The 13,930-nt window shown below is 44.0% G+C and overlaps 1 protein-coding gene across 1 annotated transcript in view; it reads right to left on the bottom strand.

Annotated features, from left to right (window-relative positions):
* The window catches only part of LOC122893270 (chondroitin sulfate proteoglycan 4-like), a 52,692-nt gene extending 41,079 nt beyond the window's left edge, over positions 1–11,613 (bottom strand). The window contains exons 1-4 of the mRNA XM_044230211.1: positions 11,488–11,613; positions 9,996–10,166; positions 6,094–9,663; positions 4,250–4,720 (exon numbers count right to left, since the gene is read on the bottom strand). Of these exons, the coding sequence (XP_044086146.1) occupies positions 4,250–4,720; positions 6,094–9,663; positions 9,996–10,166; positions 11,488–11,613 (4,338 nt within the window). The remainder of the gene's footprint in view (positions 1–4,249; positions 4,721–6,093; positions 9,664–9,995; positions 10,167–11,487) is intronic.
* Positions 11,614–13,930: the final 2,317 nt, after the last annotated feature.

The following is a 13,930-nucleotide window of genomic DNA, read 5'->3' as shown; positions in this document are numbered from 1 at the left end:
GAATCAATTACTATAATCCCAATTTTTATGTCTCTCTACAACACAGGAGCATGGGTTTATCCTAGGAGGTCTGATTCTGAGTGTAAATTATGATGGGAGGGCTAGTTTTCATGACGTGATGCCAGGTCCTAGGAAAAAGGTGAAAGAGAAATGGAACAATGCAGCAGACGGTGTAGGAAAGAGAGCACTGGACTGGTAATCAGGAGACCAGAGTCAAAGGCTATTTCTAACACAGAAATATGCTCTAGGTAAGTGATCCAATCCAGCTGTCCTTTCCATGGAACAGGACCCACTAAAATTCAGACTCTATTTGTTTACTTACAGTGACTAATTTGGAGTTGTGGATTACTTTGCTAGACAATTGAGAATGCTAGGTTTAGGCTCTGAAGCTCCTACCCTTCTACCCATTTGTTGGATTTCGTTGTTTGGAGACACCTGGAGTAGGATCTATTAAGTTACCCCAGACTTCTCTTTTCTGAACTAAGCATGCCTTATTTCTTTAACTGTTCTTTGTATGAGAGACTATACATGTAATCTAGTTCTGTTCCTCCTTCAGAACACACTCATTTTTTGGGTGCATCTCTTAGAGGATGTGGACCATAACTAGTTATCGAACTAGCTATATAACTAGCTATCTTCTGTGAACAGAATATAGGGAAATATATCAAAATCAAATTTCTATCAAGGCAGGTTTTCCTTACTGTAATAACACAAACGAAAACATTCACTTTTATCCCTGTTAGATTTCATTTTCTAATTTTCATTCTAAAATGGTTATCAAATGAATCAATTACTCCTCTTGGATTTGTAATAACCACAAATTTGATCAGAATGCCTCTCATGTCTTCAAGGCTCCGATGGAAAATACAGAAGAACACAGGATCATAATTAGAGATGAAGAGAATTTCAAAGCTAGAAGGAAAGTTAGCTTCAGTGAGTCTGTGACTCAAACACAAAATGGCAGAGAACTTCCAAAGCCCAACAGGAGTAGCTGAACTTCTGAAAAAGTCTCTGGGGTTGTGTTTGTTTTGATAAAATACTGCCAGAAATTTTAACAGTTCAACTTTGCCCGTTCCTATGGTGCACTTCCTTTGAGCAAATACTTTTGATCTCTCGGAGGTGCTTCTGACAAGAGTTGAAAAGTTCAGGAAGAGTCTCAAGGGAAAGTTGTGGCCATTTGTCTACAGGTGCTATGAGAATTTCTTTGGAGTTCTGTGGGCAGAGGAGTTCCAGCCCACAGGCCTGACCACAAGTTCTGAAACACGCTGTTTTAAGCTACTTGAAAACAAACAGAGAAGATGGCATTGATCAGAATGTGAGAGAATTTGGACTTAAAACGCTCTAGGAACCTAGGATTTAAGACAGGTTGGCTCCTCGGTATCTTTCCTGGAGAAATAGAGCATTTCTTCAAAGGAGTGGCATGCCCCCAAGTTATATGTCATTTAATATGTATTAACGTAAAAGTAAAGAGAAGATTTGGTGGGGGGGTCGCTTTTTTCTCAACTGCCAACACTAGAAAAATATATGCTGACCTGAAATTAAAAGATATCATAAACTTGTAGAAAATCTTGGAAGACTGAAAAGTGTTTGGTTCCCTCTCACCAGTCATGTTCAGGGCAGTGCCGTGCCTCTGCTCCCATCTTCCCCGCCCCACCCCCCCGGGGTTAAAGGTGAAGTAGAAGGCCCTCCCATGCTGGACCTCCCTAACCTCATTCTTAGCTGTCTCTCCTCCCCCACCTGTGGTCCAGCCCCACTAAACCCCTGACTGCTCCCCATCCAGCTGTTCACTCATTCTTCCCTCTGCCTAAATACCCTCCCTCTGAGTCCACCTGGCTCACCCACCCATCCCCTCCTCCAGGCGTCTGCTCAGATGCTGCCTTGTCAACGGGACCTCCCCTGACCGCTTGATCTGAAACCAAACATACACAACACTGAAGGCTCTAGCATTTCCCTGCTCCCTTTCCTGTTTTATTTTTCTCCATAACACTAATCTTCAGTCAAGATGCCTTCCATTCCACTTAATTAATTTTTCTATTGTCTCTCTCTGCCTCCTTCTTTCTCCTACCAGGGCATTACAGCATGGAGTGATGCTGGGTTTGTTCACCCTCTATCCCCACTACCTAAAACTGGCGTGCCTGCACATAACAGACACTCAGAAACGACCTGCTGAATGAATGAAGGGCTAACATGGCCACGTGCTCCTCCAAGCCACTAAACACTATAGCCACCAACTGTTAAGGGTTAGTGCTGCTTTACATGAGAACCACAATGTTGCAAAGCCTGGCGACCTTAGAGTCATACAGGAAGAGAAAGCATGAAGGGGTCACCTGGAAGAGCCTGGACCTTAACTGTGAACAAGGCTACACAATACCATAAACCCTAGAGGGAACACACATACTTGACATAGAGATTTCAACCAACTATTCTAAACACACACTTCTTACAAAGCACAATCCCTAATGAACTGGCCAAGACAGGACTCAAATTTAGTGCTTGGTCTCTCACTTAGCATCCCTGAGGTAAACAGTAGTAAATTCAACTTGCACCAGAGCGAGTGGTCATCTTGGACGGTTTGTCCCGCCTTTCTGAAGGAAGCCATGATGAAGAGATGACCACAGGAATTCAGTAAAGGATCACCGTCCCCGGATCCCCAGCAGAGAAGCACTGATTTCCAAGGTTATTTCCAGCCCTCAGGATTCTCTGCTTCTTCCCATGGCTCCCTAACGCCTCCTGGTTCAGTCTAACCCTCCTGACGTATAATTCAAGACTTTCCCCAATGTGGCCTCAGTTGTCTCTGCCGCTCCTGAGCCCACCTGCAAGTCTTGTGGGCTATTTCCCTGCCTCCAGAACCCACTCACTTTAATGCCTCCATATCCTTCGCCATGCTGTTGCCTTTGCTCATGTTGCTTTTTTGTTGTTGTTCCCTGTTTCTCCTCTGTTAAACTCCCTGCTCTTTCCTTCTTTCCTCAAGTCTTGCTTAAGCGTTATTCCCTCTGTGAAGTCTTCCCTATTCTCTTCAATTAGAGTCTGACGCACCACTCTGCACTTCCTTAGCGCCACTGTGAGAAGGCTGTGCGAGGCCTCAGAAGGCCCCTTGGAGTTAGAACAAAGCTTGTGTGCCTATTGCCCCCGTCCCCCAGCATCTCCTGAGGGCAAGGAGTACAGCTCCTTACCATGGCAGCCTCGCACAGCAACTTGAACAGAAGGGTTTAGCAAATCTGTTCAAGTCCATTGATAAGATGAAATCCTTAGAAGCAAAATAAAGCAGCCCACATGGGTTTGCAGCTAACCGGACAAAGGTACCTGGAGATGCCAGGTTGGTGTTCATGGCTTCCAACCTGAGGAGTGCACATTCCCAGGAGCTTACACAGGAAATGGTGGCAAGCTACTTTCAACCTTGAGAAAGTAATGGGCATCATTCTTTTATTCATGATAAGAAAGCCAAGTGTCACACTAATACCAACCTAGCCCAAAGCAAAGAAAAATGACAGCAGCCCTGAGTTGAGCAGTTATTTTACGCTGAATGCCAGACTGGAAGTTGTGTCCTGCTGCTTGACTGTGGGGACTGGGCCATTCAGCCATTGCTCACTGCGCTTACATAGGGCATGGCACAGAGTACGCACTCTGTCAGCGTCTGTTAACTGAATAATGGAATGACTAGATGAGTAGACCCACTTACGACTAAAGTGCGTCCGCGTTAACTATCCAGGTGTAACGCTTCGAGAGGGCCTGACAGTGTGGACCTCCTCCAGCAATGGGCAGCCAGGGTGGCACAAGCTAGAAACGTGTTGACTTAGTAACCAAAGTGGGAGAACCTAAAGATGTTTCACCTAAAGAAGATAAAGTCCAAGGGAACTTGATAACTTTTTCTTTCAAATATTTAAGAGATTTCAGGAAAGGAGGTATGACTCATGCTGTGAGCTATCAGAGTCAGGACTTAGAGAAGTGTCTAAGCAGCAGACTTCAGGACTAAACGAGTTTGAAAGAACTTTCGAACAATTGAAATATTTTTAAACCGGAAGTGCCCATTGCATGAAGTAATGAGTTTTCCACCACTGAATACACTGAAGCAATGGCTAGATAACCTTTTTATGGGGTTACCATGGAAGGGGCTTCTAGCATCTGCTAGGAGGTTAAACTAGACACTCTCTCAAGTCTCCTCACTCCTGAGAGTCCATTAATCTAAATAATGAATAGCATTTTTTTCTCTTATCCCACATGCCCAAATGTATTAACTGAGAATTTTTACCTGTTTCCTGGTAAACTTCATTAGCTGTACTCTTGGAAAATCAGAATTTTCAACATAACCATGTTTTGGTGGTTTGAGTAGAACAAATTCAAAATCAACTCCCTCAAAATATTTGTTTGGGATTTTGAGATGGTCTTCCAGAAGTGCTTTGGAACCTCCTTCTCGGACTGTGAAATTTTGTACCTCCAGAGGAATCCGCTTAGGGACGATATCCACTAAGATTTCAATTCCATTCACAGCTTGGAAATCATTCACCACATCGAGCAAAAAACGGTCGTGTTGTTGGTCAGGAGCTGTCTGCACATAAAGAATAGCCCCATCATCAATTTCCTGTTGTGTAAATATCAGAGGGGACTTTGCATCAGCACCGAAGCTGCCTTCTTCTGGTAAAGATTTCTGGAGGTATCCATGCATCGGTGGAACACTGACAGTGAACGTTGTCTCGGAAGTAATATTATCTTCATGGACAGTCTGGAGTTCATATATGCGATACACAGACACAGAAAGGAAAACAGGTCAGTACTCACAAGAGTCAAGATCCTTGATGAACTAAATGGTTCTCTGTTAATGCCAAAAAATGTCTTAAATTACTATCAGGGTTGATACAGAGTTCAAGCCTGGGTCTGTTCTGGTGACCATGTCAATATTTGCATTTAGCTGTGGTTGCAAAGAAAAGTTATGGTCTACAACACTTGACTCACTACTAGTGCATTAACAAGGCGTCATTCACAGCAGCAAGACACCCAGGACTCAGTCAGCTGACTTACAAGAAATAAAATGGTGTAAGGACAAGGAATAAAAGATGGTTGAAGAAGCAGAAGTTGAATCACTTAAATTGAAAGACTTTAGAGGAATTTTTTCTCTCCCCTTTTAATTAGCTCAGCATTTTCGATATGTATTTAATTTATTGATTCAGCAAAACCCATCTCAAAGCTGTCATTTGTAACTGATTTAGAGTCACTGAACTACACACGCCCCCTTGTGGTGAAACATAAACTCTCCAAGAGCCTAAAAAAGGACTGAGAAATGCTGGGGAGGCCCGAATTGCCTTAAGCTAACTCATTCAGTAAATGCTTCTGATTTGAGTTCACTTCCTCTTGATGTTATTGGCTGCATTTAGCAAACAAGTAAACTCCTTTACTGTCCCAAGGGTAGATTCACAACAGCCTGTATTTGTGGCCAGCTGTCATAAATCACAGTTTACAAACCCTGTACAGGATTACCCTAAAACAAACACTCTCTCCTAACTCTCATCAGCAGGGCTTTGCTTGCTGGAAGTTTCTAAGTAGGAGCCCCAGGAAACCAGGTAGTTTCTGGTGTATAAGGTCTCACCCTTGGCATTCCCGTAGTCTGTGCCAGTTTTATCCATCCATTTCAGGAAACAAAATGAGGCTAATTCAGAACTAAGGAAATTAACTGTGTAAGATAGCATCCTCTACTGTTTTAGGAATCCTTTTCATCTTTAAGCTGCTCTAAATTTATATACCCTGCTTCATTACATCACAAATGTAACCCTGACCAAATGAAATATTTTTAATGAAATAAAAAATGAAAAAAAAGTAAAGCTCTCTTAATTTACAATAATATGTACATTATCTCCTAATTTCCAGTTCATCCTACACTAAACAAACATACATAACATAAGGCTTGGTCACTTATACTCCAACTATAGCACTATCAGTAGTGTCAGAATCATGAAACCTTCCAGCTTTTCCTTTCAATGGCATTTACATTTGGAAAAAAAAGTCATTCTGAATACCAGGGAGAAATCAACACAAAAATAGCTCTTAGAAGCAGATTACTCTAGGAGAATAAAAAGGTTCAGTGGTAGGATAGTTACCTACCTGGAGTCTTCCTCTATTCAGTTTTACTGGTTTTCCTTCTTCAACTATAAGGGTCTTGATGAGCGGAACTTGGGCGCGATGTTGGTGGCTTTCTGAGTACACTTGTACATAGACGCCCACATCTATATGTATCTCCTTAACTTTCACTGTCAGGTTGAACACATCAGAGTTGCCGCTGCCATCATGCCTATAAATCACATGTCCCCGCTTCAAGTCATGCTGGGAAAATGAGCGGGACATTGACTGGTTGACTAGCACTCTGCCGTGCTTTGGGGGCTGTAGCACGTGGAATTCGATCTCGTGGTCTGTTCGGACATCTTGGTTTGTGGTGACACTGAGGTTGGATGCTGTGAGGCTGCTGTCCTCTCCTCTTTGTACAATCAGCCCCGTGTTATTGGCTACCTGGACGTAGGGGTCTGACACACTGACCTCAAGAAGGGATGATGTATAATGGACACCATCTGTCACGAACAGCACAAAGCGGGCGGAGTCTGCACCCTGATGTCTGAAAAGCACTCGCCCTTCCCGCAGGTCTTCTTGCCTGAACTGGTAGAGTTTCTGAGTGACATCATTGGCTCTCACCAGGTCCCCGTTTGGGATGCCCCGTCGGGTGTAGAGCAACTGGCCATCATCAAAATCTGAGTCGGGATCATGGTAACAGAGATCTGCCAGGGTCAGTAGGCGCTGGCCATTCCTTACAACACAAAAGACCTTATCTACCACACGTACTGGTTTCTCATCATTTTTTAACTCTACAGAAATGCCAACTTTGATTTCTGTAGATAAACGTTCTGCGTCAAGATGCCTGACCACTCCCTCTCGGCCTGGTCCCATGGCGGAGGCCACAAGGAGGAATTCATCATGTTGGGTCTCAGAGTCATCGTGGACATACATCAGCCGCTCCCCCACTATGTCTCGATCAGTGAACATGGTGATATTATCACGACTTCCCAGAGGGTCTGAAAAGTTGACCAGTTTCAGCTTCCCATGTTGAGGACTCTTGGTGATTATATATCGGAAGGTCTGATTGTCCGGTGTTTGAGCAAATAATTCTGATTTTGTAATTAATTTCCCTTCTCCTTCTTTTACAGATAACCCTCTGTTAGTTACAATAATGTGGGTCCTGTCTGCTTCAAAGTTTATTCTGAAAGCATAATCTTTGGATTCTATGTGCTTTGCAACAATCAAGAACCTGAAGATATCTTCTGTGTCTTCCCTAGGCCTCTCCCGTGGCTCATAACTTATCTTAGAGTCTGTAATGTCTTGCTGGCTGAAGACGGAGTTTGTTTTTAGAACTTTATTGCCAACTAGCAATTTTCCTTTCTTAGGTGGTGTCAGTAACTTAAAACGCAGTTCTTTCTGAGTTACACTCATACCCTCCGTCACAGCCTGCAAGTGGTCAGAGTTCAGTACTTGTCTGCTCAGCTTACTGACCTCGAGAGGAACATTTTTCAGAAGTACAAACTTCAGCCAGTGTACGGTAATGGGAAATACCAGCTCTTCACTGACTTTGCCTTCTATGTTCACTTTAAATTTAAAGTGATCTGTAACATTTTCTGGCTGTAATTCTTGAAATGTGCTATGGTACCGGACCCGATCCAGATCAATGGAACGTTGAGAAAAGGTACTAACTTGTTTCCATTCACCCCTTGACCCCTGCTCCTGAATGTGACCAAATTGGGGTGGATGAGTGATAGCATAGCGGGTCTCCATCTCGGGGGGTTCACCGTTAACCTCCACCGACAAGTTACTTTGTGTAATCAGAACCGCGCCCCCCTGCTGGACGACTACCCCAGTTCTAACAGCCACTTCAAAGTCCCAAGGAACAGCCATGACCCGTAACACTACGGTATTGCTAACCAGCTCTCCATCGCTTGCTCTCAGAAGGATCCGGGAGTTCCGATGACCTCTGTGCACATAGAAAATGTTGCCATCTCTTAAATCCCCATGCGTAAAACCATTAATGGCTTTCCCAGGACCATTGGTGTTTTCTAAAAACCCAGCATCTGAATTGAAGTTGCCAAGAACTGAGAAACTAAGACTCAAGGAATCTGTGTCAGGGTCTGACACGTGTATTACATTTAGAGTCAGTTGTTTCTTAGAATTCTCAAACAGGCGGAGCAAGTTTCCTTCAGGGAGCTTAAGGACCGGGGCATCATTTACTGGAAGGACAGTAATGTTAAACACATATGGAACATGTCCTTGCAGATACAATGGCATTTCCTTCCTACTCTTGGATGAGACTGAAAATGTAAAAAAATCCCTAGGTTCTTCTGAGCCATCATGGACATACCAAATTTTCTCTTGCCCCAAATCTAACATAGTGAAAGCCTCCTCCATTCCCTGTGCAGGTGAAACATCAATTTGAAGGAACCCATGCAGGGGCATTTCCTCTATTTTAAATAGTATTTGAGAAGGATGGATGCCCACATCTTTGGATGCCACAACCACGTTCATGTGCCTTTGTTCCAGTAAGGCTCGCCCACCTTCTTGGACCTCCAGGTTATTCAGACTTAAGAAATAGCTACTCGCCTGGTGAAGAAAAGGCTTGCGTGCCTTGGGGACGGTAGTGGAAAGGGGAACTTCTGAACGAAGCAGGTTTTCTGCTGTCGTTATGAAAGGGTTTTCATTATCACTACTCTGCAATTTACACCCGGCGGCTACATCTTTAGACACAAGGGCATTCTTTAATGCTCTCTTTACGGAGTTGGCTTCCAAGCCTCTTAAGCACCCTTTGAAAGAGATTCCTCGAGCAGATTTCCTGGGCACAGAGACAAGTTCTAACTTCTTAACTTCTTCTCCCTTACGTTTATCAAGACCTCCCACGAAGAGAGGACCTTCCAATACAAATGGTTTGCTTCGCAAGGGCAGCAACGCCCTCACCCCTTGCTCATCCACCTTCAGGTCCAGATACTGTCCTGTGAGTCTGAGTTGAATAATGTGCCACCTGTTGTCACTAACTGCGCTTAAAGAAGAGAGCTGGGTGTTACTTTTGCTCCTTCCTACATGAGCCTTCAACAGACCATGAACTATTTCCAAAGCAACAAAATTTCCTTGTCTACCTGGCTGAAACAAAAGCAAAGCTTGCTGACTTCCAGTCTGCAAAGCAAATTCCAACAGCCCTTCCCCATGCACCCTCCATTCTGGGAAGATGACGTAGGATCTGGAGCTAAAGAAATTGATGGCCTCATCCTCTCCTGCAAAAAATTCATCACTGCATCCTAGTGACACCTCATACACCTTCTTAAAACCAGGGTAAGACCTGAGGGATGCGAGGATCTCCCTCTGGTTAAATACCACACCCTCCATACATCCACGGAAACCGGGAAGCTCTCCATCCAGGTAAGGGAGGTCAAGTTCACCATGGCCTGCTATGTAGATTCCATGTTGAAAGTGCAAACTGTGCGTCCCACCAGTGATCTGGCCAGTTGTCTCATAGTGTTTGTCGATAACCAGAGAGATAGTGTTTTTAACATAGTACAGTTCCACGAAATGCCAATTCAAGTCATCCACACGACGCCTTTGCTCAGAAAGGAGCACTTGTTTGCCTGCACCCAAATTCACCCTCACCTGAAAGAGAAAGAATCATAATTAATCAGTCTCATCTTGTAGTATCTTACTGAGAAAACAGGGCCATCCACAGAGAGAGAGAGAGAAACTTGGACTTGAAACCACTTTCCGCACGTATGGACTACACAATGAGGTTTAAAAATTCAGAGTCAGAATATGTCAGGCATGCTAGTGAAATCAGAGGCTATCCCAACTTTTCAAATGGTACACATTTTTATTCTAGTAAAATAACAGGAATAAAATGGATAGCTATTTTGTTCTCTATCTCTCTCATGGTTTTTCCTCCAGTAATTGAAAACTCACACATTTTTAAAGATTTAAGAAAATCTTACCCGTAAGTTTCCTGATAGAAGTTCTATTATACAGTAATCATTTTTCCCAGCTGCAAGGAAAAGTAATCCCTGTGGTTTGCTGGTTTGAAATTTTAATTGAAGAGATAACTCAGGCAAAACTTCGATGATGTTGAGCTCCACATAGCTTTCACCATAAAAAGATGCTAGGGGAAAAATTCAATAAGGAGTATAAATGAGTAAATTCATTACACAATGACAATTCCACTTTAGAGTGTCTTCTCCCTTCAGGGACTGACCCTGCTGAGGAAAGTGGCCCTGCCCAAGGCCACGGCCAGTTCCTGGGGTAGCTCACAGTTCCAATGTGGGGGTACAAAGGTTCAGTGTTCTCTTGCCCCAACTCAAAACAGCTCTTATGGGTCAGTCTCTCTTCAGAACTCTCAAGAAGGGTGGTCAAAGCTTCTGTTGAAACTGAATTGCAAGTCTACTTCTCCAGGTACCCAATCCTGCTTCCTTCCCTGTCACAGGAATAATCCAACACCAGTGGTGGTGAACTGGTGTAAGAGAAGGGACCACATTATTCAGCTATAAAAGATCAAGCCATGAAAGATACAGGGCAAATAGTAGCTATGAAGACTATGAAATTGGCTGTCTATTGCTAAATTTGAATAAAGCTTTGGAAAGAGAGAAGGAAAAGCTAGGAGAGATCTGCTGACAGTGTGAAAGCAAGAGTGCTTCCGTGGTACATATAGAGTCCCCTTTTCCTACAGCAGGAGACCAGTGGAAGGTAAGCTCCAACAAAGCTAAGATCCTGGCTGGGAAAGAACAGAACCTTGACATAAGGAAGTGGAGACATCTGGGTTGATGTATTCAAATACCTTGGGTCCCTGGTTCTCTCTGGACCCTCTTAGCCTACAGAAGTGGCCTATTTCCCTATTAAAATTGGCGTGCCCTTGGCTGGAAAAGGATGCAGAGGCTTCTCTCCCCACAAGCAGCACTTGACCTCTGAAGATATACCCCCATCTCTCCTCCTTGCCACTCGATCAAAAACAAAGGTTAAGTCACAACATGACCTGTGTGGGGACATGTTGGGCTTGATAGGGGTGGAAAAGGACTAGACCCTAACATAGCTGAGGACCTCTTCAGGTGTATTCTACTCCTGGTAGCTTCCAGAACACACATACGACTGAGGGTGCCTGATCACGGGGGCAGAACGTGAAGCTGGATAAGGAAGAATTTAGATTTGGGGGAATTCTCCAAAGGTATTGGATGTAACACCCTGGCAAAGACTACCAGAAACGGTGTGAACTCACTGCTAAAGTGGCTCCTAGATGCATAGAAAATGCGAGACATTTTCTGTCTCACACTGTGAGACAGACACGACAGAATTACCATGACAGATGGATGAGAGAGATGAAATTGGTTCTTCCGGGATTGAGCATAAATAAGACCAGAAGGCACAAGTGAGCGCACAAGATGGCAGCCCAGAGCTCCATCATCACCCTTCTCGCGCCAGCACCTTTCCTCTGCTCACGCATATGGCTGCATGGGCGAATCCGTGGTGCCAGCTGATGGAGAAACAGAACACCTGAGCACGGTTCACGGATGAATCAGCATCATCCAACGGGAGCCTGATGAGAACAGCCGCCAACTGCACCATAGCTCCCCTTAGCGGTGACCATGAAAAACAGCAGCAGGAAAAAAACGCTCCAAGTGGGTAGAACTTTGGGTAGAATACCTAATCATCCACTTTACACACAGAGAGAAGTGGACCGAGGTTCAGATAAAAAAAAAAAACAAACAAACACTGGTCGAGAGTGGCAAGAGGCCTGAACAGATCGTCAAGAGCCCAGGATGCAAAAGACGGAAAAAGTAGGAACAAGGAGGTCTGGGATTGACGCGGGTCACCTTTGCCCCCCATAGGTTGGCACAGCAGGAGGCCATGGTGCCAGGGAGGGAGACCCAGTAGTCTGGGCTCCCTCTTACTGAGGCTTTCCTAGCTACTGCTACTGCTGAATGCCCAACAGGCCTCCAACAGAGTCCAACACCCATCCCCAGTATGTTACTGTTCCTTGAAGGGAGACCAACTGTCCACTCGGTGTTGAGCTGACTTCAGTGAAACCCTTTCTTTTTTAGACTGGCCAGTGATTCATTTCAAAAAATAAAATATCCACATATTCTGGGTATCTATGTGCCTTTCTTGCCTCAGATAGCACCATTACATGAAGAGCTCATGGAGTGTTTAATCCACTAACAGGGGAAGCCAAATAACATCACATTAATCAAAGACATGTCCTTTACTCCAAGGAAGGTGTGGTAATGGGCCCAAGATCATAGGATCCACTGGTCCCATCATCTATTACACGACTGAGGCTGAGGCCCTGAAAGAACACTGGAACAATCTGATGAAGGTATAGCTGAATCACCAGCGCAGAAGTGAGACTCTAGTGGAGTGAGGATCTGTCCTCCAAGACTTGAAGTGAAAGATATTTACATGGTCTTTAAAGATCTTTAAACACCTCCTGCTATATCTCCAGGAGATATAATATATGGGTCTGAGAACAAATGTCGGTCCCTAAGAACAGTCCTGGATAAGGCTCCTGCATGATTATCTCCATCTCAGATTCTGCTTCCCGAGGAACCCAGTCTTCAATGTCTGCTTCTCTGTTCCTACAACACTCTGCGTATTCCTTTATTCCAGCATTCACCATGTGGTACTGAAATTCCTTGCTTATTCATCGATCTTCTGGAATAGTCCATGAGTTTCCTGTGATCAGGGGCCAACTCTCTGTTTATCTTCGCCTCTCTAATACCTAGAACAGTGCCTGGTCACAGTTGGCATAACAGGTTCTGTTGATAGCCCACTGAGATCCCTTTTAACAAACTGATATAGCCATCCTCCCGCTGTTTCACTGGGTTATCCAGAAATTTCAGTGAAATTATAGCCCCTGCCCTAAAGGGGGACCTAATGACTGACTGAAACAGATGCATAAAATATGTAGAGCTCTGTGCTGCCATTCATATCCTAGAGCTCTCTCTGGGATCAGGCCAAGATTAGGTCAGTTAAACCCAGATCTTTGCTTGGTTTCTTCTCCTGCCCAATCTTCCTTCCTTCCTTCCTTCCTTCCTTCCTTCCTTCCTTCCTTCCTTCCATCTCTCTCCTGGCAACCTCACTCAGCATTTTACTTTCACAAGAATCCCTGCCTGTGCGGCTTTCTTTTGGGAACCCAATCTAAGATAGGTAGCAAGCAAGCATTTAATGAACCAAACTACACTAACCTAAGAGACCTTCATTTTATAGTTGAGTAAACTCGGGCCTAGAAAAGCTTAGGGACGTACGTAGAGTCAACAGGTAGTTCAAAACAGAGCTAACACCCAAACCCTGCATTCCCCACCTCACATCCCCTGTTTTCACTAAGATAGAAGCTGATAGAGAGATGACTACGATCTCTGCAAACTTTCTCAGGTAGGTATAAAAACACTTTTCTAGTTAAAAAACAGCCATTAATAATTAAATTCAAGAAAACAAGAATGCAGCAATGAAGTAAAAAAGATGAAACAGGCATTTATAAGCCCACTAGCTCTCCTACCTAGTGTATATGGTCCTGGCCTCCTGGTTACTGAATCCCCTCACTCTGATTTTTGACCGACTTAGAGGCTGTATTGTTAAGCTCTCAAAACCAGGAAATATTTTCTAAATAATAAAATCTACTGCTGAGAATGACTAAGTAATATTATATTTTCCCACAGTTCACCTTCCTGGCACTAAATCAATTCCAGGATCAGCTGGTGGCTAGAAATTTCCATTGCCTCAGGGGAAAATCAAGGAAGCAGGTTTAAAACTTCCAGTCTGACAGCCTGAAGCCAGTTGCGTCCTCACAGATCTCCGAATGGATCTCAAATTTTATGGCTTCTAGTAAGTGCCTCAATATAACAATAAGAAGGCAATTGAAACACAAGAAAAACTGGGTCCCAGA

Source organism: Neovison vison, chromosome 1, assembly GCF_020171115.1.
Source record: "Neovison vison isolate M4711 chromosome 1, ASM_NN_V1, whole genome shotgun sequence".
Classification (NCBI taxonomy): Eukaryota; Metazoa; Chordata; class Mammalia; order Carnivora; family Mustelidae; genus Neogale; species Neogale vison.
Note: the sequence above shows the minus strand (reverse complement) of the source record. Positions and strands in the feature narration are given on the sequence as shown.